The sequence below is a fragment of the Macrobrachium nipponense genome, chromosome 13, assembly GCF_015104395.2.
Source record: "Macrobrachium nipponense isolate FS-2020 chromosome 13, ASM1510439v2, whole genome shotgun sequence".
NCBI lineage: Eukaryota > Metazoa > Arthropoda > Malacostraca > Decapoda > Palaemonidae > Macrobrachium > Macrobrachium nipponense.
This window is the reverse complement of record NC_087206.1, coordinates 36,746,038-36,760,564: the sequence shown is the minus strand read 5'-3', so window position 1 is coordinate 36,760,564 and position 14,527 is coordinate 36,746,038. Positions and strand designations below refer to the sequence as shown.

At 39.5% G+C, this 14,527-nt stretch overlaps 1 protein-coding gene across 1 annotated transcript in view; it reads left to right on the top strand.

The window, feature by feature from the left end:
• Positions 1–13,128, top strand: part of LOC135225742 (uncharacterized) — a 123,438-nt gene extending 110,310 nt beyond the window's left edge. The window contains exon 3 of the mRNA XM_064265135.1: positions 9,563–13,128. Coding sequence (XP_064121205.1) covers positions 9,563–9,727 — 165 coding nt within the window. The 3' untranslated portion in view covers positions 9,728–13,128. The remainder of the gene's footprint in view (positions 1–9,562) is intronic.
• Positions 13,129–14,527: the final 1,399 nt, after the last annotated feature.

Below are 14,527 nucleotides of genomic sequence, written 5' to 3'. Positions count from 1 at the left end.
TGAACACCTGAATTAGCCCTGGTCACTGACCAATCCCCACATATTTACTCACTAAGTGGGTAATTTTACCTGTCAGTGTTACCAACGCTGCAGGTAAAATCTAGTCAAATGAGTTACCTGTGTTACCGTTGGCATCGGTGCCGCAAATACTGGCCACCAGAGGCCTGTCTCCTTAATTGAATCATTCACTATCAAATTGAAGTGTGGAGGAGGGTGGGAATCATTCAGGTGTTCAGGTAAGTATTACAATATTAGTTTTATTATGAAAACTTCATGTTGCAATACACTCCCTGAACACCTGAATTAGGCCGATCAACAACATTTACTCGGAGGCGGGATCAATCTCATTCAGCCCGACCTGTCCACGGAACATACGCAGGTAACTCATAAGCAACCTACCATGTATAAAAGCATGTATCCTCACTAGTTATCTAAATCAGTGGTGAGGATGTTTGCAAAGAAAGTACTTCAACATCAGTGTTGAGTCTAAGGTACTGTCTGAGTCAGAAGTACCTCCCATGTGATAAGCTATATTTCTTATTCATGGAGGTAAAAACAAATCTCCTCACCTGGTTGTCTAGCTCAGTAGGTGAGGGTGTTTGCAAAGAAAGTACTTCAACGTCAGTGTTGAGTCTAAGGTACTATCTGAGTCAGAAGTACCTCCCATGTGATAAGCTATACTTTTTATTCATGGAGGTAAAAACAAATCTCGCCTGGTTGTCTAGCTCAGTAGGTGAGGATGCTTGCAGAGGAAGTACCATACCGTCGGTGTCGAGTCCAAGGTACCGCCTGAGTCTGAAGAACCTCCCATGTGGTATTCTATACCTCTCATGTATGGAGGGGAAATGGTGAACCTCCCATGTGGCTATGTAGCCTCTCATGTATGGAGGAGAAGTTGAGTGTGCAGGACCTTCAGTTCTCTACTGCTCACTGATGTAGATGACTTGTGCTGAAGAAGTAGTAGTTATTCCAACATGATCATCGGGATCTGCCTAACCTTAAGGGCCTCGACCAGGAAAATTTTGCTAAATATGCAAGAGCAGCTAGCGTCGTTGGTAGGAGTCCTTTCCAAGGAGCCTTCTCGCAGAAAGGACGACAAGCTTCCTATAAAAAGATCTAGACACCGATCTCCTGTCAGGCGCAACGAGCCTTCCAGGGGAGTTGTCGCACAGGCGGCCATCTCTGGGGGGAGCGAAGCACCAGGCAGGCGAGAGGTAGAAAAGGAAGAAACTCCTGCCAGGCGCCTGGCGCCAGCCAGACGCCTGACAGTGAGGATATTGATGATTTTGAAGTCCTCACAGAAAGGGAGGAGTCATCCAGCCGCAAAGAACCTGATTATTCCCGAGATCGTTCCAGGCGCAGAACGCCAACCAGGCGCCAGCTAGAATGGAAGAAGCGCCTGCCAGGAGCGAAGTGCCTGCCAAGTGCGATGAGCCTGCCAGGCGCCAGGAGCCTTCCGAGCGAGATGCGCCTGCCAGGCGCATACTATACGAGAAGAGCCTGATAGCCGCCAGGAGTCAATCAGGCGCCAGGCGCAAATTTACCCAGATTCTCCTAAGGATAGGCGTAGGGAGGCAATAGCCCTTAGTCCCTCGCCTGTTAGAAGTTGTTCTTCTACGGAAAGGAAGAAGTCAAAGAAGGAGACAGACGAAAGAAGGGAGCTTTCTCCTTCCGATCCTCTCGACTTAGAGCCTCTCGACTTAGAGGACGTTTCGGAAGACGAGGTAACGAATAAAGAAGGACTGTCGAACTATAAAGTTCTTACTTCTCTCCTTCTAGAAGAATATGGAGATTCGTTGACTCCAGCTGCTGCTCCTTCTCCGCGCGCTCTTTTTTTGAGCGCTAAATCACTCAAGTCTTCGTCCTTCCTTAAGATGAAACTGGCCATATCTATGAAGAGGGCCCTACAGTCTCTAGATTCCTGGATTAAGACAAAAAAGGAACTAGGAAGGACGGTCTTTTGTATGCCTCCTGCCAAACTAACGGGTAGAAGAGGCATATGGTATGAGACAGGAGAAAATATGGGATTGTCTCTGCCTACTTAGGCCGAATCGGACTTCTCGAGTCTCGTAGACTCCTCGAGAAGACACGCCTTGAACTCGGCCCGAGCAACATGGGGTCTTTCGGAGATGGACCATCTCCTCAAGGGACTTTTCCACGTCTTGGAAGTATTTAATTTCCTGGATTGGTCCCTTGGGGTTTTGGCTAAAAAGTCCCAGGAAGCAGAAGACCTAAACCCGGAAGCTTTGCATGGCATACTTACATGCATAGACAAAGCCGTTCAGGATGGGTCGGCAGAGGTCTCCTCCCTCTTTGGTGTCGGAATGCTGAAGAAGAGGGCAGTTTATAGTGCTTTCCTCACTAAGGCCGTCTCTCCTTCACAGAGATCCGCCTTGTTGTTCGCCCCTCTTTCAGAGCATTTGTTCCCTTCTCAGTTGGTGAAGGACATTGCACATTCACTAACTGAGAAGGTGACTCAAGATCTCCTCAGGCAGTCTTCGAGGAAGAATAGGCCTGTGGCCAATGAAGAAAAGAAAGGGGCTCGTCCAACGCAGCAGCAGCCCTTTCGAGGAGGCCCTCCGGCTAGAACTATTTCCAGAAGAAAGATGACGGAAAGAAGAGGAAGAGCTTCCTTCTGACCCTTTAAGAAGGGGAAATGAGAAAGCGATCCTCCAAACACCTGTAGGTGCCAGGTTCCAAGATTTTGCGGAAGCCTGGGCAAACATAGGAGCCGACACTTGGTTCATGTCGGTCATCAAGAAGGGATATTATATCCCATTCAAGGACAGCCCTCCCCTGACATCAACACCGAGGGAACTGTCCGCCAGATACAAGGACCCTGTACTGATGGATACTCTTCGTCAAATGGTAGAACAGATGTGGGACAAAAGAGCAATCGAGCTGGTACTGGATCACAACTCCCCGGGGTTTTACAATCGCCTTTTTCTAGCAGCGAAAGCTTCGGGGGGGTGGAGACCAGTACTGGATGTAAGTGCGCTGAACAGATTTGTGGAGAAACAGAAGTTCAGCATGGAAACGTCTGCTTCAGTCCTTGCAGCCCTTCGCCAAGGAGATTGGATGGCGTCCCTCGATCTTCAAGACGCCTATTTCCACATCCCGATTCATCATTAGTCGAGGAAGTACCTTCGTTTCATGATGGAGGGAAGGATCTATCAGTTCAGGGCCCTGTGTTTCGGCCTGTCCATGGCTCCTCAAGTCTTCACAAGCATAATGAAGAATGTAGCAAGACATCTACATCTGATGGGAATAAACGTCTCCCTATACCTGGACGACTGGTTCATCAGGGCCAGCTCGCACAAACAGTGTTTGGAGGACCTTTCAACGACATTAGACCTGACAAAGTCATTAGGATTGATCGTAAACTTCGAGAAATCTCAGATGATCCCCAGCCAGAACATGGTTTATCTGGGGATTCGGATGGATTCTCGGGGTTTTCGAGTATTTCCATCTCAAGAGAGAATAACGAAAGGTTGCACCACAGTATCCAGCTTCTTAGGGAAGGAGCGCAGTTCAGCGAGGGAATGGTTGAGCCTTCTGGGGACCCTTTCCTCGCTGGAACAGTTCTTTCCTCTAGGAAGACTGCATCTCCGTCCTCTACAGTTCTTCCTGAGAAGGAGTTGGAATTGGAAGACAGGACAGCTCTCCGATACTTTTCCAATCCCAACAGAAGTGAAAAATCACTTAAGGTGGTGGTTACCCCCTCTAGAGGAAAACAGAGGTGTGTCCCTGGAAGTTCGGAACCCGAACCTGATATTATTTTCAGACGCGTCGGAGACAGGTTGGGGTGCAACCTTAGGATCCAGGGAAGTGTCGGGCACCTGGTCGGAAGAGCAGGTGTCATGGCACATAAATTGCAAGGAGCTCTTAGCCATTCATCTGGCGTTAAAGGGCTTCAAACAGATAGTCAGAGACGGGGTAGTGCAGATAAACTCCGACAATACCACCGCTCTGGCTTATGTAAGAAAACAAGAGATCTTCTTATTTTGGCGAATCAAAGGAATATAACTCTACTAACAAGGTTTGTCCAAGGGGAGAGGAACGTGAGAGCGGACAGGCTGAGCAGGAGGTTCCAGGTCCTTCCCACAGAATGGACCCTCCACTCAGAAGTGTGTCAGATCCTTTGGTCTCTTTGGGGGAAGCCTCAAATAGACCTGTTCGCCACGTTCCTCTCCAAGAGGATAGACACCTTTTGCGCTCTGGCAGACGATCCCAGAGCTTATGCAGTAGATGCCTTTCTCCTGAACTGTTCCAGACTGGATGTGTACGCTTTTCCCCCATTCAAGATCCTGGGGGAGGTGGTCAGAAAGTTTGTGGCCTCGAAGGGGACAAGGATGACTCTGATAGCCCCATATTGGCCATCCCAAAATTGGTTCACAGAGGTAATGGAGTGGACGGTGGACTTCCCCAGATCTCTTCCAAACAGGACAGATCTGCTCAAACAACCCCACTTCGAGAGGTACCATCAAAACCTACCCGCTCTTGCTCTGACTGCCTTTCGACTATCGAAAGACTTGTCAGAGCGAGAGGGTTTTCTCGCAAGGCGGCAAGCGCAATTGCCAGAGCCCGCAGATCATCCACTATGCGAGTATACCAATCGAAGTAAGAGGTGTTCAGAAGTTGGTGTAGGTCGAAGAAGCTGTCCTCCTCCAATACCTCTGTGACCGAAATTGCAGATTTCCTTCTTTTCTTGAAGGAGAAATCGCATCTTTCTGTACCAACTATTAAGGGATACAGGAGTATGCTCTCGGCTGTATTCAGGAACAGAGGATTAGATTTGGCCAATAATAAGGATTTCCAGGATCTCATTCGTTCTTTCGAAACATCCAAATCAAAAGAACCTAGAGCTCCGAGCTGGAATCTGGACGTGGTCCTAAAATTTCTATCTTCTGAAAGGTTCGAACCACCTCACACGGCTTCCTTTCGAGATATTACAAGGAAGTGCCTGTTTCTGTTGTCTCTCGCTACAGGCGAAGAGAGTCAGCGAGCTGCACGCCCTTGAGTCACGAGTGGGCTTCAAAGGAGACTCTGCTATTTGTTCGTTCCAGACTCTCTTTCTTGCTAAAAATGAGAATCCCTCGAAACCCTGGCCCAGGAGCTTCGAGGTAAAAGGCCTGGCTAGTCTAGTAGGCAGAGAGGCAGAGAGGTCTCTTTGCCCGGTCAGAGCGCTTAAATTCTATTTGGACAGAAAGAAGCAGATGGGGGGTTCGCAACACGGTCTATGGTGCTCGGTAAGGGACCCCAAAAGACCGATGTCGAAGAATGCCTTAGCCTTCTTTGTAAGAAGCGTTATTACCGAGGCGCATAAGAACTGCCCAGATGACTCTTTTAAACTATTGAGAGTAAGAGCTCATGAAGTAAGGGCAATCGCGACGTCTATTGCATTCCAAAGAAATATGTCTCTCAAGAATATTTTAGATGCAACATATTGGAGGTGCAACTCGGTGTTCGCATCTCATTACTTGAAGGACGTGCGCGTAACGTATGAGAAATGTTTTTCTCGAGGTCCGTTTGTGTCAGCGCAGACGGTTCTGGGTACTGGAGCAAGTGCCGATCCTTAATTTTCTGTATGTAACCCTCTTCTCGGATACGTTCTTGGCTTCCTGCTGGAAGAAGTGTCAGATGTCGCACAGGCGGCCGTCGCTTCGGTTCAGTACTTTAGTGTGTGCGTATTGACTGTGTAATTCGAGTTTTGGTTTGTTTGCAAAGAGTTTGGGGATAACTCTTGGCAATCTTAGAACTAACACGGGTGTTTGGATCGGGTGATCGGGATCGGTTGTGTGCTCCTTAAAGAATGCGTGTTGTCATATAAGCGGATTAGCACTCATTGACAAATGCCAGTCAGGCTCTGCCGAGTAAGTGGATAAGACCCCATCGACAGACCCACAAGAACTCTTGGCCACAGATCACTATCTCGCTAAGGCTCTTGAGGTGAAGCAGACTTCCAGGCAGTAGCCACGAAGTCTTCCACCTAATCAGGTAGGAACCAAGGTCTATAAATACCTACAACATATGTTGTTTACCTGTCTTTTCAGTAGTTAGCTGTCTCTTACCCTCCACCAAAGGGTGTCAATCAGCTAAGTATATATCTGACAGGGAAGTTGAATGTATGAAAATGATATTGTTATGATACAATAAAGTTTCATACATACTTACCTGGCAGATATATACGATTGATGGCCCACCCAGCCTCCCCGCAGGAGACAGGTGGAAGAGAAAATCTGATAGAAAACGGGAATGGTTCCTAGTCCTGCCACCCAGAGCAGGGCGGTAGATCACCTGACCTACCTGTAGCGAGTGCCGCGAAATTTGAATTTCTGTCGGGGACGACAGAGTCTATAGCTAAGTATATATCTGCCAGGTAAGTATGTATGAAACTATTGTATCATAACAATATCATTTTATATATAAAAATGTGCGCAGTTTCATGTAGAATACAACAAAAAATAATTGAAGGTTGTAGCTTATCTCATTTTCGAAATATTTGCATATAAATCACGATAAATAGAAAAAAACCACGTTCGGTCAACTTTGACTCTACCGAAATGGTCGAAAAACGCAATTGTAAGCTAAAAAAAAACTCTTACAGTTTAGTAATATTCAGTCATTTATATTCATCTTGCAACAAATTCGAAGTCTCTAGCACAATATTTAGATTTATGGTGAATTAAAAAAAAAAACTTTCCTTCCCTCCGTGCGCGGATTCTCCGCCACAAATCTCCGAAATGCGTACGTCGCATTCTCGGAATATTTGCTCCATTTCATATTAGGCATTTAATAGAGTTTTATATATGAAAATGTGCGCAATTTCATGTAGAATAAAACGAAAAATATTTGAAGGTTGTAGCTTTTCTAATTTCCGAAATAATTGCATATAAAAAAATATTTAAAAAAATTCGACATTCAGTCAACTTTAACTCTTCAGATATGGTCGAAAACTGTAATTGTAAGCTAATACTCTTACAGTATAGTAATATTTAATCATTTGTCTTCAGTTTGAAAGAAATTGGAAGTCTCTAGGACAATATTTTGATTTATGGTGAATTTTTGAAAAAAATTGTTTACGTCCGCGCGTTATGAATTCATGCATTATTTTGTGATAATATTTTATCTGTGTTGCTTTTATCGTTTTACAATGTGTTATATACCAAAATGATCGCAATTTAGTGTACATTACAACGGAAAACAAAATTAACTTGTTACCTTTAACCGTTTTGCGCATAGCGTGATTTGAATACAATTATATATGAAATTTTATTTTCGCGCTATCATATATCGCATTTTTTATATATGATAATGATAATTTTTTCTTTTCTGATGGTTGCATACTAAACTTCAGGCAATGACAAAAAAAGAGCCAAAAATGAACTCTTAATCTTGAAAACTAAGCGCTCTGTGATTTTTTGAAAAAAATATTGTTTCCGCTTCCGCGCTCACTCCGAGACCGCCTCGGCACACGGAAGACGATTTTTAATATACCCCTTCGGCGTTAAAGGGTTAAAGGATGTAGCTCTTTTTACTTCTTACTACTATAAGTTGATGCTTTCCTCTTGGTCTCCTCCATTCATCCACATATATTCAGATTTTGCTCTGCTTATCTTTAGGCCTCTGTCCTCTAATGCACTTCTCTACAACTCCAATTTCCTGTCTGCTTCTTCTTTACTAGTTGTTGCTAACACTATGTTATCTGCAAAGAGTACACTCCCAGACACCAGATCTTTCACTCCAGCAACTGTCACATCCATTACTATATCAGAAATATAGAGGGAATCTTAGCAGAACCTTTGTGGAGTCCAATGTTCACATCAAACTTCTCTGTTGTTCCTTGTATACATGTAGAACAAATGACAAATTATTAAAATAATTTTGATTTTTCCTAACATACAAACCTGAGGTCGTGACATAAATGGCCTACCTCTAGCCACCCCTGATTCTGCTACCTGGGCCAATAGGTAAAGTGAATGCATATCAACTTTAGCCAAATACCAATAACTTTTTTTTAGTTAAACAGCTGGTTCCAGCTTGCACTGAAAGTAACCCCCACATGTAAAGACCTCAGATTTGTATGTAAGGAATTACTTTAAAAATTTGTCATATTTACTAGGTCAACACGGTTCTTGATACAGTATTGGTATCAAGAGATGGACAACAATGGGTCAACCTTTAATGGATGGATCCCCTCATATGAGTAGCAATAATTCATGGTGAGAATCAATATTAAGCACCATCGATTTGAAGGAATTGGACAGGAAAGAGTTTCCACTACTTCTATAGCCTATGAATTCACTAATGGCAGCTTTTAGACTGGTTAAAATTAAAAGGTAGGCAGTTGTGATCATGGCTTCAAGGGAGCAAGTACTGCCCCTCTCTCACATGACACCTTATTATATATTTGATTATAAATAGACCCAGGGGTTGTTGCTGTTGGTTTTAGTTCTTATCTTTTATAATACTATGTCAGCTATAATTGTAGTTTTGCAAAGAAATATTAGAATAGGCATGGATAATCCAAAAAAAAGTTACTGCATTTTTTATCTTGGTAAATATATGTAAATATTTTTACAACAAATATACTCAGAATTTGTTAGTGATTTTAATTTTTATCTGGTTTGATATTGTATGAACTCAATGATAATTTTACAAATTAAGATAAATTTAATTAGAAAAAACTTGTACTGTAACTTGGTAAGATTTATGATTGTCTTGTAAAAGAGGGCCCACAATGGGTCGTAAATATAGTAATTTTCAACTTCTTGTAGAAGGTGAAGGTAGGGAAACTTTTAGAATGTTTTTTCTTACACCTTGTGGATTCACCTATCCTTCTCTTTCCATTTTTTTTTTTTTTTTTTTTTTTTTTTGCTACTTGTAAGATTCAGAACCAACTGAACTAATAATTTGTGTACATGTGGGAAATTTTTTTATTTTATTGTTCCATACATATACAGTTGCAATGGGGGAGGTCACACAAAACTTTTGAAAAATTGTGCAATCAGTTTGGTAGGGGCAAAAAAGATAGTTTAGTCTAATATTGCAATGGGAGTCTAGTTTTATTAAAAGAAAGCTTTTGTGAGAATATGCATATGAATCAAGGTATGTCTGAACTTGATTGATCCATTAATTTTAAAAGAAATCTTTAAAATGCTTAAATGTTAAGGTTGTTAGTGGACTGAGGAAATCGTAAATGGGACACCCTCATGATGATTAGTACAGATTTACAGTACAAAGTAGAGACATGGTCTGTCGCAAGTGAAGTTAATTAGTTTGGATATAGTGTGGCTATTAAAAGCTGATGTACAACTGAAGTGTAAGAAAATATTTTTGCAGTAGGACTTCAAACATCAACAGTTGGTTTTGAAGAAATTGCTCTGATTTCAGTGATTAGTGAGGCCCATGCAGTACAGATAATGGTATGTAAGAAAGTATTTAGGTTTTTTAGAATTTTTAATATAAAGTTACCCTTAGAAGAGTGAGTAAATTATGAAGCCTAAGTGCATGAGGAAATTGATTTTCCTTCAGTAATTCATATTTTTCTTTTTCCCTTCAGACAATTGAAGATTTCATCTTGTTGATCGGCACATTTGTAGCTTTTGTAGCATTCATTTTATGGTGCTGCTTTCCAATTGTGCCCAAGGAATCCAACCCCCCTGCTCAGTATGACACCCAGTACTCAAAATACAAGAAAACTGATTCTTATGATGATAAGATGTGAAAGCCATACTTACACTTTTGGTGTCACAGAGAGGTGAAGCTCTCACTCAGAGTACTTACGACTTTATGTGAGGCTAGCATCTTTACAAGATGAGTTACAGCAATCTAAACATAGCTCCTTTTGGCATGTACCTGGATGGGACCTGGCTGTGAAACTGGCTAACTGTAGATGGATCGAGGTTACCGGTATCTTCTAGGTAATGAAGGAAGTCTTTTTGCAATGGGGAAATGAAAGAAGCAAGTACGTAGTAATAATATTAAGTTTTGAAAGCTTAAAGCAGGAAGAAAAGTAAAACCTAATTCTGAAATTCTCATGAGTAGCTCTTTAGGCCATATTCAGATGTTATTGTAATTGATATTATAAATTATGGGCAACCTGTTTCTCCATTTCATACAATTTAGACAAGGTTTGCAGTGTTGACCAAACATTCATGATTTTGCTGATAGGTATAAACTTTTGCGAGCTGCTGTTGTGAAATTTTACTTGAATGCAAAATATGGTCAGGTGTGGGATATTTGGTATTACTGTATTAGTTTGTGTCAGGTGACAGAATGAGAATATGGTATCTTTGATATTTTTATCTGTTGTAAGGCCTGTGATCATGATGGATTCTCATTTATTGGTTCAGATAAACTTATGAAAGATCAAAATGCTTCACTTGTTTAAGAAAAAGCTTAACTCGACTAGGAAAAAGGCATACGTTGATGTATATTGTTAGTTACGAAGTCAGCCCAGGTATTTACATGTACGTATTTATTTATTGGACTTTAAAGAGAAACCATTTCTGAAGAACCAGCATTTTCAGTCTGTCTTAATTTTATAATTACTGTATTTACTAAGGGTTATGCTAAAAAGTTTTTAATATTTTTGTCTTACTGATATTGATATGCGATAATGTTCTTTGTACTTAGAGATAGCTAAACTCGTTTGATGCACCAAAGAATGATAATGCATATGGTTTAAGAATTTATGTAATTTTTTTTTAGATAAATTGAGAGTAGATTGAGTGGTTCTGAATCAAGAGGAAAATGTCAGAGTAGCGATGAATTTTCTCTTAACATTCAAACTACGTATTTCATCAGTGGCATTAAGTAATTTTGGTATTAGACTTTCAATTTGGAGACTGAAAAAATTGTGGTCTTAGTTTAATGACTGCTATGGTGGAAAGTAGAAAACTTTTTTTTTTATTGCAGTTTATATCTGTATCCTAAAAACATTTGCAGTATAGTGTTCATTGTAAAAAGGAGACGGTTCTTGAAGCAACAAATTTCTCATAGTATTTATTTGGTTTATCATGAAGTCTTTTCATTGGTGCTTTGTGAATTGTTCAAACTGATTAATTCACTTATTAAAATTTTTAATCTTTGGTAATGGTCATACTGTATATGCAAATTCAATAAGTTTTGAAAGGTATTATGGGTAATGATGGTTTCATAAATTGATGATGCTTAATGAAAAAAATACTCCCAACTGCTGGTGGTATTCCGTGGTTATTTTAATTATTCAAAAGGACTTTTATTGGTACATTATGCTTTTGAGTTAATGAAATGAAATGAGCTTAGTAATTCTAGTCGGTTCAGTATAAATTTAAAAACTGATTTTAAAACTTTGGCAGCATCAAGAAAAAAAGGGCTAGTCATGGTCTTTAACTTTTGTAAGAGTTAGTTACTTAGGTATGGCATATGCTTGCATTCATCATGGTTTGTTATATTGTTGAATTCTTATGAAGAATATGTAATGCTTAATGTTTTGTACTTGGTTGATTAAAAACATGAAAAGCTTATGGTCAAATGTTTTGTATGTCTGATTCTTATTGTGCTTAATATATACAATACTTTTCAAGGATATACTTACAAAGTGTTCATCAAAAAGTGGAGCTACTTCTATGAGCTTTTATTTTATCAAAAATGTTCTGTTTTAAGAGTCAAGATTCCAGGGTTGGAGAATGTTTTGCAGGTGCACCTTCAGGCTCCATTGCTATATGCTGTAGTTGGTTGGAGGTTGGAGGTTTTCCCATTATGCAGTCTATGTAACATGTAAATAGTGTACAGGATAGAATGACTGGTGATTAGTGGGATTATAGAAAGGATGGGAGATGAAACATCATGGGCAAATAAATGCAGCCATCTCTCTGTGTATGCAAGGGTGCATTTCTGAACAGTCATCCAAAACAGGTACAATCACGATTAAGAAAAATATCCTTTCTCTATAAATCATGTAGTTAAAGCTGGGATTAAGGGATTGTGTTAATTTTAATGCACTATTAGTAAGGTTGAGAGATAAAGTTGGAGGTTTTATTTTTTTCAAACAAATCAAGAGTTGCAGAATAACATGAAAATTAGAATTATTGGCTAGTTACTTAGAATATTTCATAAACTTGGCTGCCTTTACCATGAATTTGAAGCAGATATATAAGAACTGTATCATTAATATTAGTGGCTTAATTTTCTATAATGTAAGTAATGAAAAAGTTACTTGGGGAAAATTGACCATATCTGATAGTAGTACTGATGTGGAGTGTATGAAGATGTATGATTTTTATTTATTTTTTATTTTTCATTTCCTAATTTTTGTTCATAATTTAACCAGGTCAGATGATGGTAACTCATTCATCTACCTTACATTACTTATATCAAAAGAAATGTTTGAACTTGATGCGAGTATTTTTCTTTCACCATTCCTTAGCATTAGTTTCATAAAGACTAAGGCCATTTGGATGTTTTCTTATGCTTTTCATCTTTGCAGCAACATTTCAGGGTTAGTTACAAAGGATAGTCTAACCAGACTGCTGAGTAAAAAATCTAAACTTTAGTAGGGCTGGCCATTAGGTAATTGCAGAACATATAATATTCAATAGAAGAAGTGCTCTGTTTTGTGTGATTTGTTTTGCTTCTAATGCTTGTTTTAAATGTGTGAAGACTATTTCAGCTTCATAACTTGTGAATAATCTACAGGGGCTTTGCTCAGATGAAAGGGCCGTTTTTTGTAGGCAAAAATTAAACTGATCAGCTGGAAACAAAAGGAAGCATGCACAGCTATCATCTTACTTATCAAAATCCTGCTGACTCAGCAGTGTGACACAAAATATTCTGGCTAGGATACTGTATTTCAAACTTGCATATCCCTAGAGGTGGCTTTATTTGAACATATATCCTTTAATTTGATTGTGACTTACAATATAAATTTTAAAAATTACCAATTAAGATTAAGAATTAGACAGTGATAGGTGGATGCACAACAGAATAGGGTAGTGTATGATGAGCTCCCAACCCCCATTTGATTCTCGGGATATGGTAGACGAGTCACCCTTAATAAGTTTACATGCTGTAGTTTTATGTATGGTAAAATAAGTTTTCTAATCTTCCAAGAATTTTCATTGTTGTAATAAATAGTGGAAATTGTTGTGAGTATTATTCAACACCTAATAGAGGAGAACTTGTTTACACCAGAAATCTTGTCAGTTACGTTTTGTTTTGATTGAGACAATTGTTTGATTTTACATGATTCAAGAATCTTGCTTTGAGATACTGGCGTGATGCTCCAAAATTACAAGTGACTTTGTATTTCCTTTCAGTCTTGGATTGTAATTCTCATTGCTGTAACCTTTGGTCGTGTAAAGATGGTTTAGCATTTGTTTTTTATGCTATACAATATCTTATGGCTTGCAGTAAAGTAAAACTGGGGGTTAGTTGGCGACAAAATATAAATATTGCAACATTTTATGTTGCAATATTCAATGTTCTCCAGTCAATTTCGTCATTTTAGCATAAATGAAAAAGGAATCTCTATTATGATCTTTCTTCTTAATACTCATTTCTTGTCATCCTAATACACAGGTTTGAGGATTTGAAATTTTTTTTAAGATAAGGCTTAAAACAAAATGATAAATCTTCACTACAAGAGCAATTCTACACAATGTTTCTCTTGTTGTTTTGCTGAAGTGTGATGGTAACTCACATTCTACAGTGGTTGGAACATTCAACAGGTTGGAGATGGAGCCAAGTTCAGTGTTCAGTATTAGATCCAAGGTTATCTTAGTTTCATTATGCCAAAAGTTGTCTTAGTTTTCTTAAACTTGCTTGTTCTCCTCAGGTGTGCACTTGTTATCTAAGGGCATTATTTCTTTTTAAATTTGCCAAATTTGCATATTTTGACCTCCAGTATGAGCTATATTTCCTATTTTATAGTCTTTCTTGCTGGGTTTAGCTGTTTATTCATGTGCATATAAGATGAAAGTTTTGTATTCAAAAAGAGTCCTGAGAGACTATAATTTAAGAAGGTATTCCCAGTGGCAGCAATATGAACATAGTATTTCATCGTGATGGATAACATTCATGTAGGAGGTTCAAGAGTTACCTTTGGTTGGCTTTTAAGATAATTGATTATAGAATGAAAAGAATTCCCCTCCCTATTTTGTGGTACAAGGGGATTCTTAATAATGGAAGCCTCTAGAATCATCGTCTTTTATGTTATATAAGTTATGTTAAGCTTCAAAGGTTTTCTGTAGCAGTTGAATGCACAGACAGCCTTGTCAGTTGTTGCATTTTTATTATGGTTGGAGAAATCCTATGTAACTGTTGACATTGCTACCTTTCTTGCAATCTAAGTATCTGGCCTTTTTCTCTCCAAAATGGATCTGTTTACCTGTGTAAAATGTGAATTATTGAACTCAAATTTAAGTGACAAAGTTTCTATGACATTTAGCACTATAGCTGTTGGAGCCTATCACATAAAAATGCTTGATACGGGCTCCATGAGTGAATCTTACATCCTGTTTTCTGGTATTATACATGAAATTAT